The 13,599-nt window shown below is 38.4% G+C and overlaps 1 protein-coding gene across 3 annotated transcripts in view; it reads left to right on the top strand.

Annotated features, from left to right (window-relative positions):
• The first annotated feature begins 1,546 nt into the window (after positions 1-1,546).
• Positions 1,547-13,599, top strand: part of MAP9 (microtubule associated protein 9) — a 52,625-nt gene continuing 40,572 nt past the window's right edge. For 2 of the 3 annotated variants that reach the window (XM_066279620.1, XM_066279599.1), the window contains exons 1-5: positions 1,547-1,657; positions 2,495-2,651; positions 3,356-3,440; positions 4,669-4,989; positions 10,210-10,439. In XM_066279620.1, coding sequence (XP_066135717.1) covers positions 2,577-2,651; positions 3,356-3,440; positions 4,669-4,989; positions 10,210-10,439 — 711 coding nt within the window. In that variant the 5' untranslated portion in view covers positions 1,547-1,657; positions 2,495-2,576. Of the gene's footprint in view, positions 1,658-1,691; positions 2,004-2,494; positions 2,652-3,355; positions 3,441-4,668; positions 4,990-10,209; positions 10,440-13,599 lie in introns of those variants that run through there. The other variant, XM_066279609.1, reaches the window with a different exon arrangement.

Genomic DNA, 13,599 nt, shown 5'->3' with positions numbered 1-13,599 from the left:
TTAAATCTATCTCAATGAGATTTGTTTATAAATAATTGTTTAATAAGTGAAAATTAATACATTTTAGAGATATGGGAAATAATACTGGAACTATTACTACATAGTACATTTATTTATTCAGACAATTTCAGTAAGATTAAGCTTCTTTTAAATTTGTATTGGTAGAAATCCATGTTATTTGAAAGTATTATTTAAATAATTGCATTTGGTTTTTTGTTTAAGGATTACTTATTCTAATTAATGATGATGATTTTGGTTACTAAGCAGCACATGGTCCTGCAGCCTATTAGATCATTTTGTTGACTGATTTGATTTCTTTAAGCTAAATAAACATGTATTTATTTATTTTTCTTTTTTTAGTGAACTTATTGAGGCAATATTGGTTAATAAAATTACACAGGTTTCACTTGTACAATTCTACAATACATCAACTGTGTATTGTATTGTGTTCACCACCCAAGTCAATTCTTCTTCTACCGTTTATCCCCCCTAAACCTTATTATATCTCCACCCACCCAGCCCCTTTTCCTTCTGGTAATCATCATACTGTTGTCTGCCTCTATTGATTGATTTTAACCAGAGTATCCATTGTGTATACAAAGAGGGTAATTTTATATTAAAGAAACACTAGGAATTGGTTTTCTTTTTTGTGTGTGTGTGGTTTTTTTTTTATTTTATTTATTCATTTTTAGAGAGGAGAGAGAGAAAGAGAGAGAGAGGAGAGAAGGGGGGAGGAGCTGGAAGCATCAACTCCCATATGTGCCTTGACCAGGCAAGCCCAGGGTTTTGAACCGGCGACCTCAGCATTTCCAGGTCGATGCTTTATCCACTGCGCCACCACAGGTCAGGAATTGGTTTTCAATGAGGACGACAAAGGATGACTTCTATCCTGGTCCTCTGTGACTAAATTGCATAAAAAATGTAACTGATATTGACTGAGTGCAATCTCAGGAACTCTTGCAAATGTTCCACCTGCATTATTTCATTTAATACATCCAACAACCAGTTACGGTGGCTACCATTATCTTTTCTTCTTCTTCTTCAGAATAAGAAACTGAGACATAGAAATGTTAACTTTCACGACATTACACGGTTATACGGAAGGGGCGCTAAGATTCCAACGTGCAGTCAGACTCCTGAGTCTGCGAACGTCATTACAGTGCTATACTGTCCCATTTGTCCGTACACTATTTTGTCAGACCGAGCCATGTGTTAACTGTGGGAAAACGATGAATGTGCTTTGGTCGACGCAGCAGGTGCGGATAAAGCCCTTCACCGGCAAGCTCAAGGCTTTCGGTGCGCCAGTGGGAGCTGGACCAGTCCTGTCTCCTAGGCAACAGCTGAAGCACAGGCGGCGGAGGTGCAACCCTCTTCCAAAGCCGAGAGGGTTGATGTCATTTCCTTTCTCTTCACGGTTGCCCCAGCGACACGTGGGGCCGTAAGGTAGTGTTGGGTACCCAAGAGACCTGACGGTAGGGAAGTCACTTCCTCCCGCAGACGCTGTTTCCTAGCAACGGCTTACCCCCCACCGTTCTTTAGCTCCGCCCCCAGCTCGTCCAGTTCCATGTCTCTGAGAGCCGCCAGGCCCAGACCTTGGAAAGTGGCTCCAGCCTCTCGGTCCTCGGGGTGGCAGGGAGTCCCCGCAGGAGTGGCAGGGGTGGGTACAGAACCCGGGATTGGTGGGGCTGGGGGGTCGCGGAGGAACGGGACGGGGACGGCGCTGGAGTGTGCACGGGCCGGCGAGTGCGCGGCGCTCGGCTGGCTGCGCGGGGCGGCGGGCGGGGACTTGCGCGCCACCTGGCCGGGCCCGGAGCGGTCCCCGCGCGCTGCGGCGGGCGGCCGGGTGCCCGAGGCCCGTCCTCTGCTCCAAGTACGAGAAACGCTCACGGGCCGCTTTGTACGGTGACTCGAATGCAGCCCATCGCGGAGCTTCATTTTATCTAACGCTTATATACACTTTGTAAACAGAAAAAGTGTCTTGAAAAAAATATCGCTATTTGCAGGTTAGTATTTTATCCTTTTCTTTCCCTAGTATTATTTTTTCCTTTTCCTTTTGGTGGTGGTATTCTTAGTTATATATTTTATGTTGATAATTGTCTTGGTAGCCTTTGAAATAAGTATGACTGTGTTGTTGACAATGTTATAATTTTTTTTTAAATACAAGACAGGTGAGAAATGAAATTTGTAGTAGTTTAATTGGCAACATTTAATCCTATTAATCTATTGCAGTCCTTTATTTGCTCGTTCTTAAAATATTGTTACAAAACTCTTTTGGGATAACTTCAATTTGGATATATATATATTTTAAAACAGGCCTGTTATGGGAATTTGAGGTATCTTTACAAGAACTCTACATTGTTAAATGTAGATGTAGCCCCAGTGGTCACGTGGTGCTTCCCTTGTTTCTGCCTGACCTTGGGGGTCCGTCCACTAAGTGTAGTATTAGAAATTCTCAGCATGCAAAAAGTCTGATTTGTTTTTTTTTATATTTCAGCCACCATCAGAGGTTGAATTATGTCTATCATCTAGTAGCCATTTTATACAGGTAATGAGTAAAGAAAAAAAACCCAAACACTATGTCTGGTGAAGTTTTTAGCACAACTTTGGCATATACAAAGAGCCCAAAAGTCACCAAAAGAACTACTTTCCAGGTAACGTATTTCAAGTGATTTTACAAGTAAGCACTGTATTAGGAACATGGGATTTGAACTGATGTTAGGAAGAATCTTATGTAAGGCTAGTGTAAGGCTTAAATTCCTTTTAAAATTTTGCAGATGGTTATTTGGGCTCCAGTATTGCAAACTGTTTAAGACAACCAAACTAGTCCCAATGACAGATTCTTACTACCTTAAAAATTAAACCAGCCTTTAAAAGTTGAATAGCGACTTTAAATTGATATTAAATGTTTTATAGGTTTTTTCCTATTAACATAACAATATTCAAGTTTTCTCTGCTTGGTCCCTACAGTTTTGTTGTACTCAGCACCTAAATTTGCAGTATTGATTACATCCATTTCTGCAATCTCCACAAACAAAAGATCTTTAAAAGTACCCGTTTCTTCCAGAATGCCAGTTTATAATAAATCCTTTCTGAGTCTCCTCAGTTATCTTACTTGATGGTGTCTGTCCTTGCAATTTAACCGTAAGCTCCATGAGGAGAAGGATCTTACCAGTGATGTTCTGCAGTGAGTCTGAGTACCTGGGTGCCTAGAATAAGATTGACTTTCAGTGAATATGGTTAGAGTAATAAAACCTGAGTATTAAAGCACTTATTAACCAAGCACTATTTATTTAAATTGTCTAAATATGAGACCTCCATTTTGGGGTAGAAATTGATTTTAATTATTTTATTTCAGGATGAACTCATAAAAGCAATTACAGCTCGTTCTGCCAGACAAAGGAGTTCTGAATACTCAGATGACTTTGACAGTGATGAGATTGGTATGTGACAATATGGAAAAGTAAACCACTATTTTTTTTTATTTTCTTAGTTAGGTATATTTAGCCTAACTAAGTAAAAATTTTTTTTTTTTTTTTAAATTTTCTTTTGTAAAAATTCTGTATGTTAAAATAAGATCGATGAATTCATTAGTTTTAGATTTCCAACTTTTTATTAAGTGTAAATATTCTCTTAAGTTTAGGAAGTTGTATGATTGCCCCTGGCTGTTTTCTGAATGCAAATATGAAAATATAAGTTAACTGATAATAGTTTTGCAGTAAAAGTATGCCTGTCAGTGGTAAACCATGTTCATATTTAAGATAACTCTATGAGACTTTATAGTGAGTTAATAACTAGGGCTCATACAACCAAACTTTGTTGCACATTAGAATCACTTTTATAATGCTATATATAAATCAGATATTTTGGGCTGTAATAAGAAATTAGTTTTAACCCTTGCTCTCTGACCCCCAGGAGAGGTTTTTTTTCAAAAAACAAAATTAGTTCCAGTTACAGTTTTATTAACTTAAAATTATGTTTGTTTGATAACCAATTTATGGAAACAAGAATAACATACATTTGCCTTTTTTAAATGTTGCCTTACACAGTTAAAAAAATGTTTTGTTACGATCGTACTCTAGATGGTCAGGAGGCATGAGGATGTACATGAACATTCGTACTACTCAAAGGGTTAAAGACCCATGTACCAGTACTGGTATGATTTAATTTGGTTTCTTTTAATTACATGAAAATAATACCATTCAAGTATAAACAAACAATTCTAAACTTGAAATTCAGTGTTTTATACTTGAAGATTCAGTGAATAATTTTAATGTTCTCTGCAAAAATAATCAGAACAATCCCATAATCGTTGCTATATAGTTAACCTTCTGAATTATTCTTCTCAGGGTAAAATCTAATGAAGTCGTTTACATATAAAAATTTTACAGTCCAGAGTCTAAATATCTCGAGACAGTTGTTACTATGAGGAAACTTTGGATCTTTGGATGACTTTTCTCAGAGTAAGCACAATGGTTGGCACAGTATTCACACTTGATAATTATGTTCTGAATAAAATTAATGAAATTAAAACTTCTGTTTCATAAATGCCAATACAAACTGCCTAAGTTGCTTTGCTCATTTGTAATCTTTAAGGTAACCTTTTGATTAATGTCACCTTCCAAACTTTAAGATCTCCTACTGAGTACATTTTTTTCTTCTATTTTTCAGTTTCCTTAGGTGACTTTTCTGACACCTCCATAGATGAAAATTCACTTAAGAAAACAATAAATGATTTCCATATATCAGATGATGAAGAAAAGAATTCTCCAAAACTGTCTTTTTTGAAAACCAATAAATCAAATAGTGACGTGATGGAAGATGAGTCAGCATCCTCCATCAGAAACGATCAGGAGATGACACCCAACGTTGGCGAAGGCAGGGTTGGAAATCCTTTAGCTGAATCTCAAAATGAAGACCAGGAAATTGAAAAAGAGAAAACTAAAGTGAAACCTAAACCCAGAATTTTTTCAGTGAGACACACATCTTCAGGTAATTTGTTTTAGATCATTTTGACTGCATTTCTTAAAACTTTTGTTTAAGATAACCAGGCACAAAATACCTTCATCTGTTAGCTAGCTAGTACATATTTAAGAAAAAAGATCAGACTTAACTTTTCAGTTTTACAGACATAAATCAAAATAATAGAGCCATGGGGGAACCCATAATTTTGGTGTCCAGTGGTGTATTTAGCATAGCGTCCATGCTGGTGCCTGATGGAGGCCTGGGGACCTTCAGTCGTCCCCAACTGTGCCTCCAAAGCCCTGGGCCCAGCCTGGCCTCAGTCTGTGGGCTTCAGTTTTGTTTTTTGGGATGGAACTGCAATGGGTCCTTTCTAATCCATTTCATATGACAGAGATTGAAGTTACAGCCACACTGTAACTAGTCCTTGAAACAATCATTTCCGTACCGCCATTTGTCCAAATATTGCTTGACATTTATGCACTGTAATTGGAAGGAGAGGGTTGTGTTGTTTCTGTTGTTGTTTAAAACCTTCAGACTTCCCCTTAGAAAGAAGAGTCTCCATTCAGTTTCTCTATTCCCTAGGGAAAATCCACTAAAACTCAATTTTCTGGGAGTAAATTGCTGGTGTGATGTGGGATTACAGTAGTTTCTCCACAGTTCTTCTGAGCTCTAGGCACAGTGGGGTCAAGGTGGAGTGAAGCAGGCACCAACCCCTCTGAGGTGCCCTGGGCCACCACACAGCAACATGAGCATGGAAGGTTAAGGGTGTTGTCTCTCAGTCTTCTTTTCTGTATTATAGGAAATATAGTACTTGATGTGAGCTTCATAGAAATCTCTTCTCTTTATATCAACATTAAATATTGTACCGGTAAATATTCATACTCTACATCAGGGGTCAGGAATCTATGGCTTGCGAGGCAGATGTGGCTCTTTTGATGGCTGCATCTGGCTTGCAGACAAATCTTTAATAAAAAAAGTAATAACGTTAAAAATATAAAACATTATATATTACAATCTGTTCATTTTCTACCGCTCATGTTCATGGTTGCGGGTGGCTGGAGCCAATCACAGCTGTCCTCCAGGACAACACCAAATTTTTATTGGATAATGTATAATACACGGGTTGTTTTATGGCTCTCATGGAATTATATTTTAAAATATGTGGTGTTCATGGCTCTCTCAGCCATAAAGGTTCCTGACCCCTGCTCTACATAGTAGATGTCACTGGCAGCATCAGACAGAACTTTCCTTTGCACATGGATTAGGGAGCCATTCCTTATCTTTCCCCTATAGTCCCGTTAGCTTTCATAGAGGAGAGGCTATGAGCAGAGCAGGGAAGACCCAGTGTCCAGAACACAGAAAAACAACACTATACTAGGTGAGTGTGACCTCAGTACAGTGTTCTCACGGGGAGGAGGGTAAAACCCGCTCTTCCTATCGCAAGAAACTGTTCTGAGAATCGATGTGTGTGTCATAAACTGTAAAAGGCAACAAAACTGTGGGCCTAAGTCGTCATATGACACACAGTTCACTTGCTAAAAATGTAACTTATGTAACTTCCTAGTGTACTGAATGCAATGAAAAAAAGGGGATAGAAGAGAACATAATTGAACTTGGTGAATAATCCAGTAACACCATTGCCAAAGTCCATCCCATAGGTTGTCCATTGGTATTATGGGGAAAACACAGAGTTATAGAAAATTTAAACTGATTTCTTTATCAGAGAACTTCTAGGAGCTGTTAATAAGGAAAGGTGCATAGTGACTCTTCCAGAAGGACAGCGTAGGCCATGTTTTGTAGTCTTACTTGAGTTTAGAATGATTTTTGTGGATTATATTTATCCTAATTGTCTTGATTCTTAAAAGTTTTTTATTAGGCTGAGTAGAAAATATGAACATACAGGAGTCAAAATTGATTTTGTACAGATAGAAGTATATAATTATAACTGTATGGTAGATAATCAGCAATAATCCACCTACATAATTAATACTCTTGCTTTTTTTAACCTGTGATGAGTTAAAATGATTATAGAAATACTATGGTCAAGGCACATACAAGAAGCAACTACTACAAGTTGATTCTTCCTGCTCCCATTCCCTTTTCTTTCTCTCCTCTCTCTCTCCTCTCTTAAAATCAGTAATAAATAAAATCTTAAAAAAAATAAAATACTAGCTTGACCTGTGATGGCACAGTGGATAAAGCATCAACCTGGAATGCTGAGGTCACCGGTTTGAAACTCTGGGCTTGCCCAGTCAAGGCACATATGAAAAGCAATCAGTGAACAACTGAAGTGAAGCAGCTAAGAGTTCATACTTCTCGCTTCCCCCACCTCTGTCTCCCCTCTCTAAAAATCAATAAATAAAACCTTAAAAAAAAGAAATACTGTATTTTAACCACAAGATGACACCACGATTCTAAGTGCTATACACAAATGTGCAGCACTATATATTTTTAAATAATCATTAGCCATTTGCTCTTCAGGATATATGTTATAAAAATAATTACCAACATAAGTAATCTTCTGTTTGATTATAAAACATTGCATTTTGAAAATATATAGGCTTCTTTTTTTTTTTTTTTTTTTTAAGTAATGGAAGGGAGAGAGAGAGACAAAGAAAGAGAAACAGACAGACAGCAACAGACAGTCAGGAAGGGAGAGAGATGAGAAGCATCAGTTCTTTGTTGTGGCATCTTAGTTGTTCATCGATTGCTTCTCATATGTACCTTGATCAGTGGACTCCAGCCATTGACCTTGGGCTCAAGCCAGTGAACTTGGGGTCATGCCTATGATCCCTTGATCAAGCCGGCGATCCTGTGCTCAAGCTAATGAGCCTGTGCTCAAGCAGGATGAGCCCGCACTCAAGCTGGTAACCTCAGGTTTTCAAACCTGGGTACTCAGCATCCCAGGCCAACACTCTATCCACTGTGCCACCGCCTAGACAGACCAGACTTCTGTCTTTCTAAAACTTGACAATACTGTAAGTGGCATTTTGGTATAAAATATATTAAAGTCATATCCCCAGGTTCTTCACACTGAAGCAGAATTGAGGCTAATGGTCCTAACATAGTACCTGGCATTTACAATTCATGAAGTATTTAAATATGTAAATGAAAAAATGAATGATTCATTTATGAAAGAAGAATGTGGTTTATGAGCTTGGCTTTATCCTTCTCTTAATTCTTAGGCTTACAGGGTTTGGAACTTGATAACTTTAATGTGGTGAGATGTTGCTGTGTAGCAATTAATGCTTTATAAAAATGCTAGAACCTGAAAGTTTTCTTTGTTCTTATGAGCAAATATCACAAGGGTGGTGATTGTAGAAAATAAGTTTTACAAGGTGTTTTCTATGTTGACAAGACTAAAGTCATGATCTTTAGAGTCAGGGTGCTCCTGCTTTAAGTGCACAAGCTGGAGTTTATGACCATGGCACAGGACATCTTTGTTGCTCATTTTATTTATCTATAAAATGGGGATAGTAGTTGAACCTCCATTAGAGATCTGAGGCAATTAAATGAATTCCTATGTTTGAAGTGCTTAGAACAATCTTGGCATAAATTAAGCACCTTATAAATGCTATTGTGATTCAGTTTATTATTTAACATTTGCTTATAAGCAGATCATTTTATTTACTCACACATAATTATTGTGACTACACTATGTTGTAAGCACTGTGATGGTAACTAAGAATACAGCATTTCATGGTGATAGAAGCAGATTGGACTTTGGGTGGTAAATACACAGTGCAGTATACAGATGATATATCAAAGAATTATAATTGCACTTGAAACCTATATTAATTTTATCAACCAAAGCCACCCCAATAGGCATGATTTAATATTCTGCTTAAACTGAGGCTCAAAAGACATGCAAGCATTTTGTCAGGAGGAGAAGCAGGCAGCGGACATTCTAGGCAAGGGATCAGCTTTGTTAAAGGTATGGTAGGAGGAAGGTTTATGACATTGAGTCAAAACAGCCGTCAGCCCACTGAGTCAGGAACACAGACTGCAGAATGGATGTCAAGTAGACAAGGCGGCATGGTAGCCAGGGACAAGACCATGAAAGCTTCTGTATTGTACAAAAATAATGAAGCTTGTATTTTGTAGGATTGGATCATGGGGAGCCATTGAATGTTGTGGAGAAGAGTGATGTAATCTGATTTTCATTTTACGAATATCACTAAGGCAGTAATCTAGTAAAGAGTGAATGAGGAGCTAACGGCAGGGATATAGAAAGTGAGATAAATGAGATTTAGGAAGTAGAATCAATAGGGTATAGTGATGCTTGGTTATGGGAGAACAGAGGGAGGGATCTAGGATGACTCTTGGAATTTGAACATCTAGGACATAGCTAAAATTGTCAGAGAAACATTTACATTTGTATCAGCTGGTATGGTTGTGGCATCTTCTAGCAGTATCCATAAACCCTTTATAGGCAGAAAGGCGGAAGGTGTTAATTAGTACAGGTTTGAAATTTTGTCAGAAGATTGTATAGGTAGAACAATGGAGAAATGAATATTTGTAACAGGTAAAATGTCAGTATTAAGTTTATCATGTTTCGAAGTCTGAGAGTATGCCAGCATTAGATTGCTATGTTAAATCTAGCAATAATTGAAATAGTAACTAAGCAATTTTAATAATGGCTAGAGAAGTTTCATGAACTCAATATCTCAGATCATCTAGTTCTTCAATCCTCCCTCCAGTGAGAGTCAGCTCTTCTATCCCACGTGCCGACATCATCTCCATACTTGTGACAGCACTTATCTTTGTCTTATTAGTTATGTCATTGAAATCACCTCCCTTCCACCCTGTAAAACCCTTGTCATAGTCTTGATTATGAAGTCCAGGAATGTGAGTACTGTGTACAGGGCCCAGCAGGGGGCACTCAGTAAAGTTTTGATAGGTGAGCCCCTCATCCTATATAGAGCACGGTTTTGTTTTCTTTGCTTTAAAATTCTTTTTCAAATGCTATGAGATATTATAAGGTTAAGGAGTTAGGTAATTTGTCACAAAACTAAAGTAAGCTAGTTACTTCCGAGATGACAGCTACTCTTTAAAGTTTTGAGTAGGAGCTGTTGCTTCTCCGCGCTTACTAGAGCACTGTGCAGAGAGGGGGGCGGCCCCCTCTGGCTCTCCAGGACAACGGCCAAGGTGCATGGGCAAGGAGGGACGTGTGGTGGCTCCTTGGCATGCTCTGGGAGCCACGGTCTTTTTCTGTACACCCACCTTAAAACATCTCATTGTCAGCAGAAAAGAGCAGCAGCTTTGAAGCAGGAAATCACGTCACACCGACCCCTCGGCCAAGGAGCCTGTTGAAAAGGCACAGCATTGGGGAGGAAAAGGAGGGGCGAGGAGAAGAGAAAGAAACTGCCCTCTGTGAAGGGTTGGAGGCACCTTCTGCACCTCCGCCCCTCCCAGGGCCAGACGATGGACAGCTGGAAGCTGAGAAGCAAGCACTCTCTGCAAACCTTGATCCTGAGGTTAGCACTACTGCTCAACTACTGAACTGTGTTCTTGAACTCAGGCCTTTGCATCTAATCATGAGAAAGAGAGAATATTCCTGTGCATGCATGTGTGTGTGTTCCATGTTTTCTTCAGCAGTTGGAAAGGAAAGAATATTAAGTTTTTTAACTACACTGTATTCCATTGAGTCTGAAACTCCATCAGTTGTAAGATATAGCAAAAATATAGCATTATATTGTGCACTGCCAAGAGAGAATAAAACTGCCAATTAGGCCATAACATACCAGTAGTTATAATATTTGTCCAATTTCGTAGAAAGTTAAATGTGAAAAAAAATATTGCCCCTTTGACTCTATGCACTATTGTATGTGTATCTTAATTGCAAGAATTTACATATTTATTTATTTATATTTTTGAATTGTATAACTTATTGTGTTGATGTATGAACCAGCCAAACTTGTAGAGAATTTTTGAGTTTACTTGAGCCAAACTGACAATTGCCTGTCAGCAAAATCTCAACAAACTGAGAAAATAAATGTTCCATAGAATGGCAGTTTCGCACCTTATTTTATAGATTAGAATGAAAAAGGGAGACATAGGAGGTTACACGAAATCAGATGGTGATAGATTAGGGAGTGGGAGAAGGATGTCTCTAGATTTGGATAAAAAGTAAAACAGAGATACTTGTTTACATTGATGGTTAAAGGATAGTTAACAATTAACATTAAAGCAGATAGAGATGCTATTTGGGGAAACAGGGTCAGAATGAGGGGTTCTGGGGTCTCCTGCTCTGTGAGGTGGGTGTGCCCTCAGGATCTGGAAAAGGAGATTACCCTGACATTTCAGAGGAATGTTAGCTTAGATGCAAAAAGACAACAGACAGATTCACTTAGATACAGATTGACCTTTGTCAAGGAAACTACAGGCCTAGGATGGGACTACCCTCCATAACTTGCTTTTAGTTAGGTAGGTATGTTTATGTTCAAACCATCCCCAGGTGGTTACTTTTGGTCTCTGAGTTTATAGGGCCAGCCGTGCAGGCCTCCCTGACCCTGTTGGATTTGGTATGTGGCCCCTTTTTCATCCACGCCTAGCTAAGGACATTATAACCACGGTTATTTTATTCCTTTTGTTTTATTTATTGAATGTTGATGGCACTGTCCTATATTTGGTGGGATATTACCAAGTGGAAGTAAATGTAATCTTTGAGGATTCCATCAGGGAGTTTACTCTTTATCATTATTAGGGGGAACACTTGACCTCTGTCTTTACACTTCACTGGTGTTGGCGATTTCCACTTCACATTTCAGAGGGAATAAGTATGGGAAGAATGCTCCTTCCTCCGTAATGTCCTTCAGCAGATTGGGGAAATGGAACTATAGGATGCCTAGCTAAGCTTCCATTAAGAAATCTGTAGTTTATTGTGCATTCTTTCTTTTATTTCTAATATGGAATTTGTGATTTCTGTCTTATTAAATCTTGAGAGGCATTGCTCAGTTTTATCATACTTTTTAAAGGAACCAATTTTGGCTTTGTTAATTTTTTCTGTAGTTTGTTCCCAGTCTCACTCTTTGTTATTTCTTTCTTTGGGTTTAATTTGCTTATCTTTGTAAGTTGAAAAATGTGTCCACTGGTTTTAAGCCTTTCGTCCTTTCTAATAAAACCATTGAAAGTTATAAATCTCCCTTTATTCACTGCTTTAGAAGCACTCAGTTTTTTTGATGCCTTTTATTTTCATTATCATTTTTTAAAATATATTTTCTAATTTCCCTTATAATCTCTTTTCTGGCCAGTTGGTTATTATGTGCTGAATTATTTTATTTTCAAACATTTGATCTTCTCTAGATCCAATAAAATCTTTTGTATTGATTTATATAATTTAATATTGTGTTCAGAGAATATGGTTTCACATTTTTAAAAATTGTTGATATTTTTATGGCTCAGCCTAAGTGTATCTTGTGAAAGTTCCACTTGCTTTTTCAAAAAATATGTGTTCTATAGTGTTAGATATAATGTTTTATAATTTTATTTTGGTCAGAGTGGCTGATAGAACATTCATGTCTTTCCCATCCACACTGACTTATTGTTTAGTTGATTTACCAAGTACCATATAAGGGAGTTCAAATGTGTAGTTATGCTTACAAATTTGTCTACACTTCCCTTAAGTTCTGCCAGTATTTTATGATGCCATTATTAGACAGATAATACATTTATGTCTTCACTCTATTTAGCATTATGAAATATTTTACCTTATCTTGTAGTTTGTTTTGTCTGATATGTCAGCCTTTTTTTTTTTTTTTTTTTTTTTCATCTTTTCTGAAGCTGGAAACAGGGAGAGACAGTCAGACAGACTCCCGCATGCGCCCGACCGGGATCCACCCGGCACGCCCACCAGGGGGCGACGCTCTGCCCACCAGGGGGCGATGCTCTGCCCATCCTGGGCGTCGCCATGTTGCGACCCTCCTGGGTGTCGCCATATTGCGACCAGAGCCACTCTAGCGCCTGGGGCAGAGGCCACAGAGCCATCCCCAGCGCCCGGGCCATCTTTTGCTCCAATGGAGCCTTGGCTGCGGGAGGGGAAGAGAGAGACAGAGAGGAAGGCGCGGCGGAGGGGTGGAGAAGCAAATGGGCGCTTCTCCTATGTGCCCTGGCCGGGAATCGAACCGGGGTCCTCCGCACGCTAGGCCGACGCTCTACCGCTGAGCCAACCGGCCAGGGCTGTCAGCTTTTTTATGACTAGTGTTTATATAGTAAATCTTTTTTTTGATATTTTTTTCAAACTATTTTTGTCTTATTCTTTAAATGACTATTGCAATGATAGTTTGATGTCAACTTTTTATGAAGTCTGACAGTTTGCTTTTTAATGTATCTTTAGGGCCAGTTTCTTGCTGTTTGTTTTCTATTTATTTATGTTTTTTTAAATACTGTTATCATTCCTCTATAATTCCTTTATTGCTTTAGGAGTTAATCATATATGTTTTAGTTTTCTACTTTAATTTTTATTGCCTTTTCAGCTATACCTATTTGCATTATATTTTTATTAGTTGCTCTGGATTACAAAATGCATCTATAAATTACCACAATCTCCTTAGAGTTGATACTGAATTATTTCACATTTACTATAGAAGCCTTGTGGTTGTATAGTTTCATGTACTCCCTCAGCCATCATGCTACTGT

Source organism: Saccopteryx bilineata, chromosome 1 (genome assembly GCF_036850765.1).
Source record: "Saccopteryx bilineata isolate mSacBil1 chromosome 1, mSacBil1_pri_phased_curated, whole genome shotgun sequence".
Classification (NCBI taxonomy): domain Eukaryota; kingdom Metazoa; phylum Chordata; class Mammalia; order Chiroptera; family Emballonuridae; genus Saccopteryx; species Saccopteryx bilineata.
The sequence above is the reverse complement of the archived record's forward strand: the minus strand, read 5'-3'. Positions and strand labels throughout refer to the sequence as shown.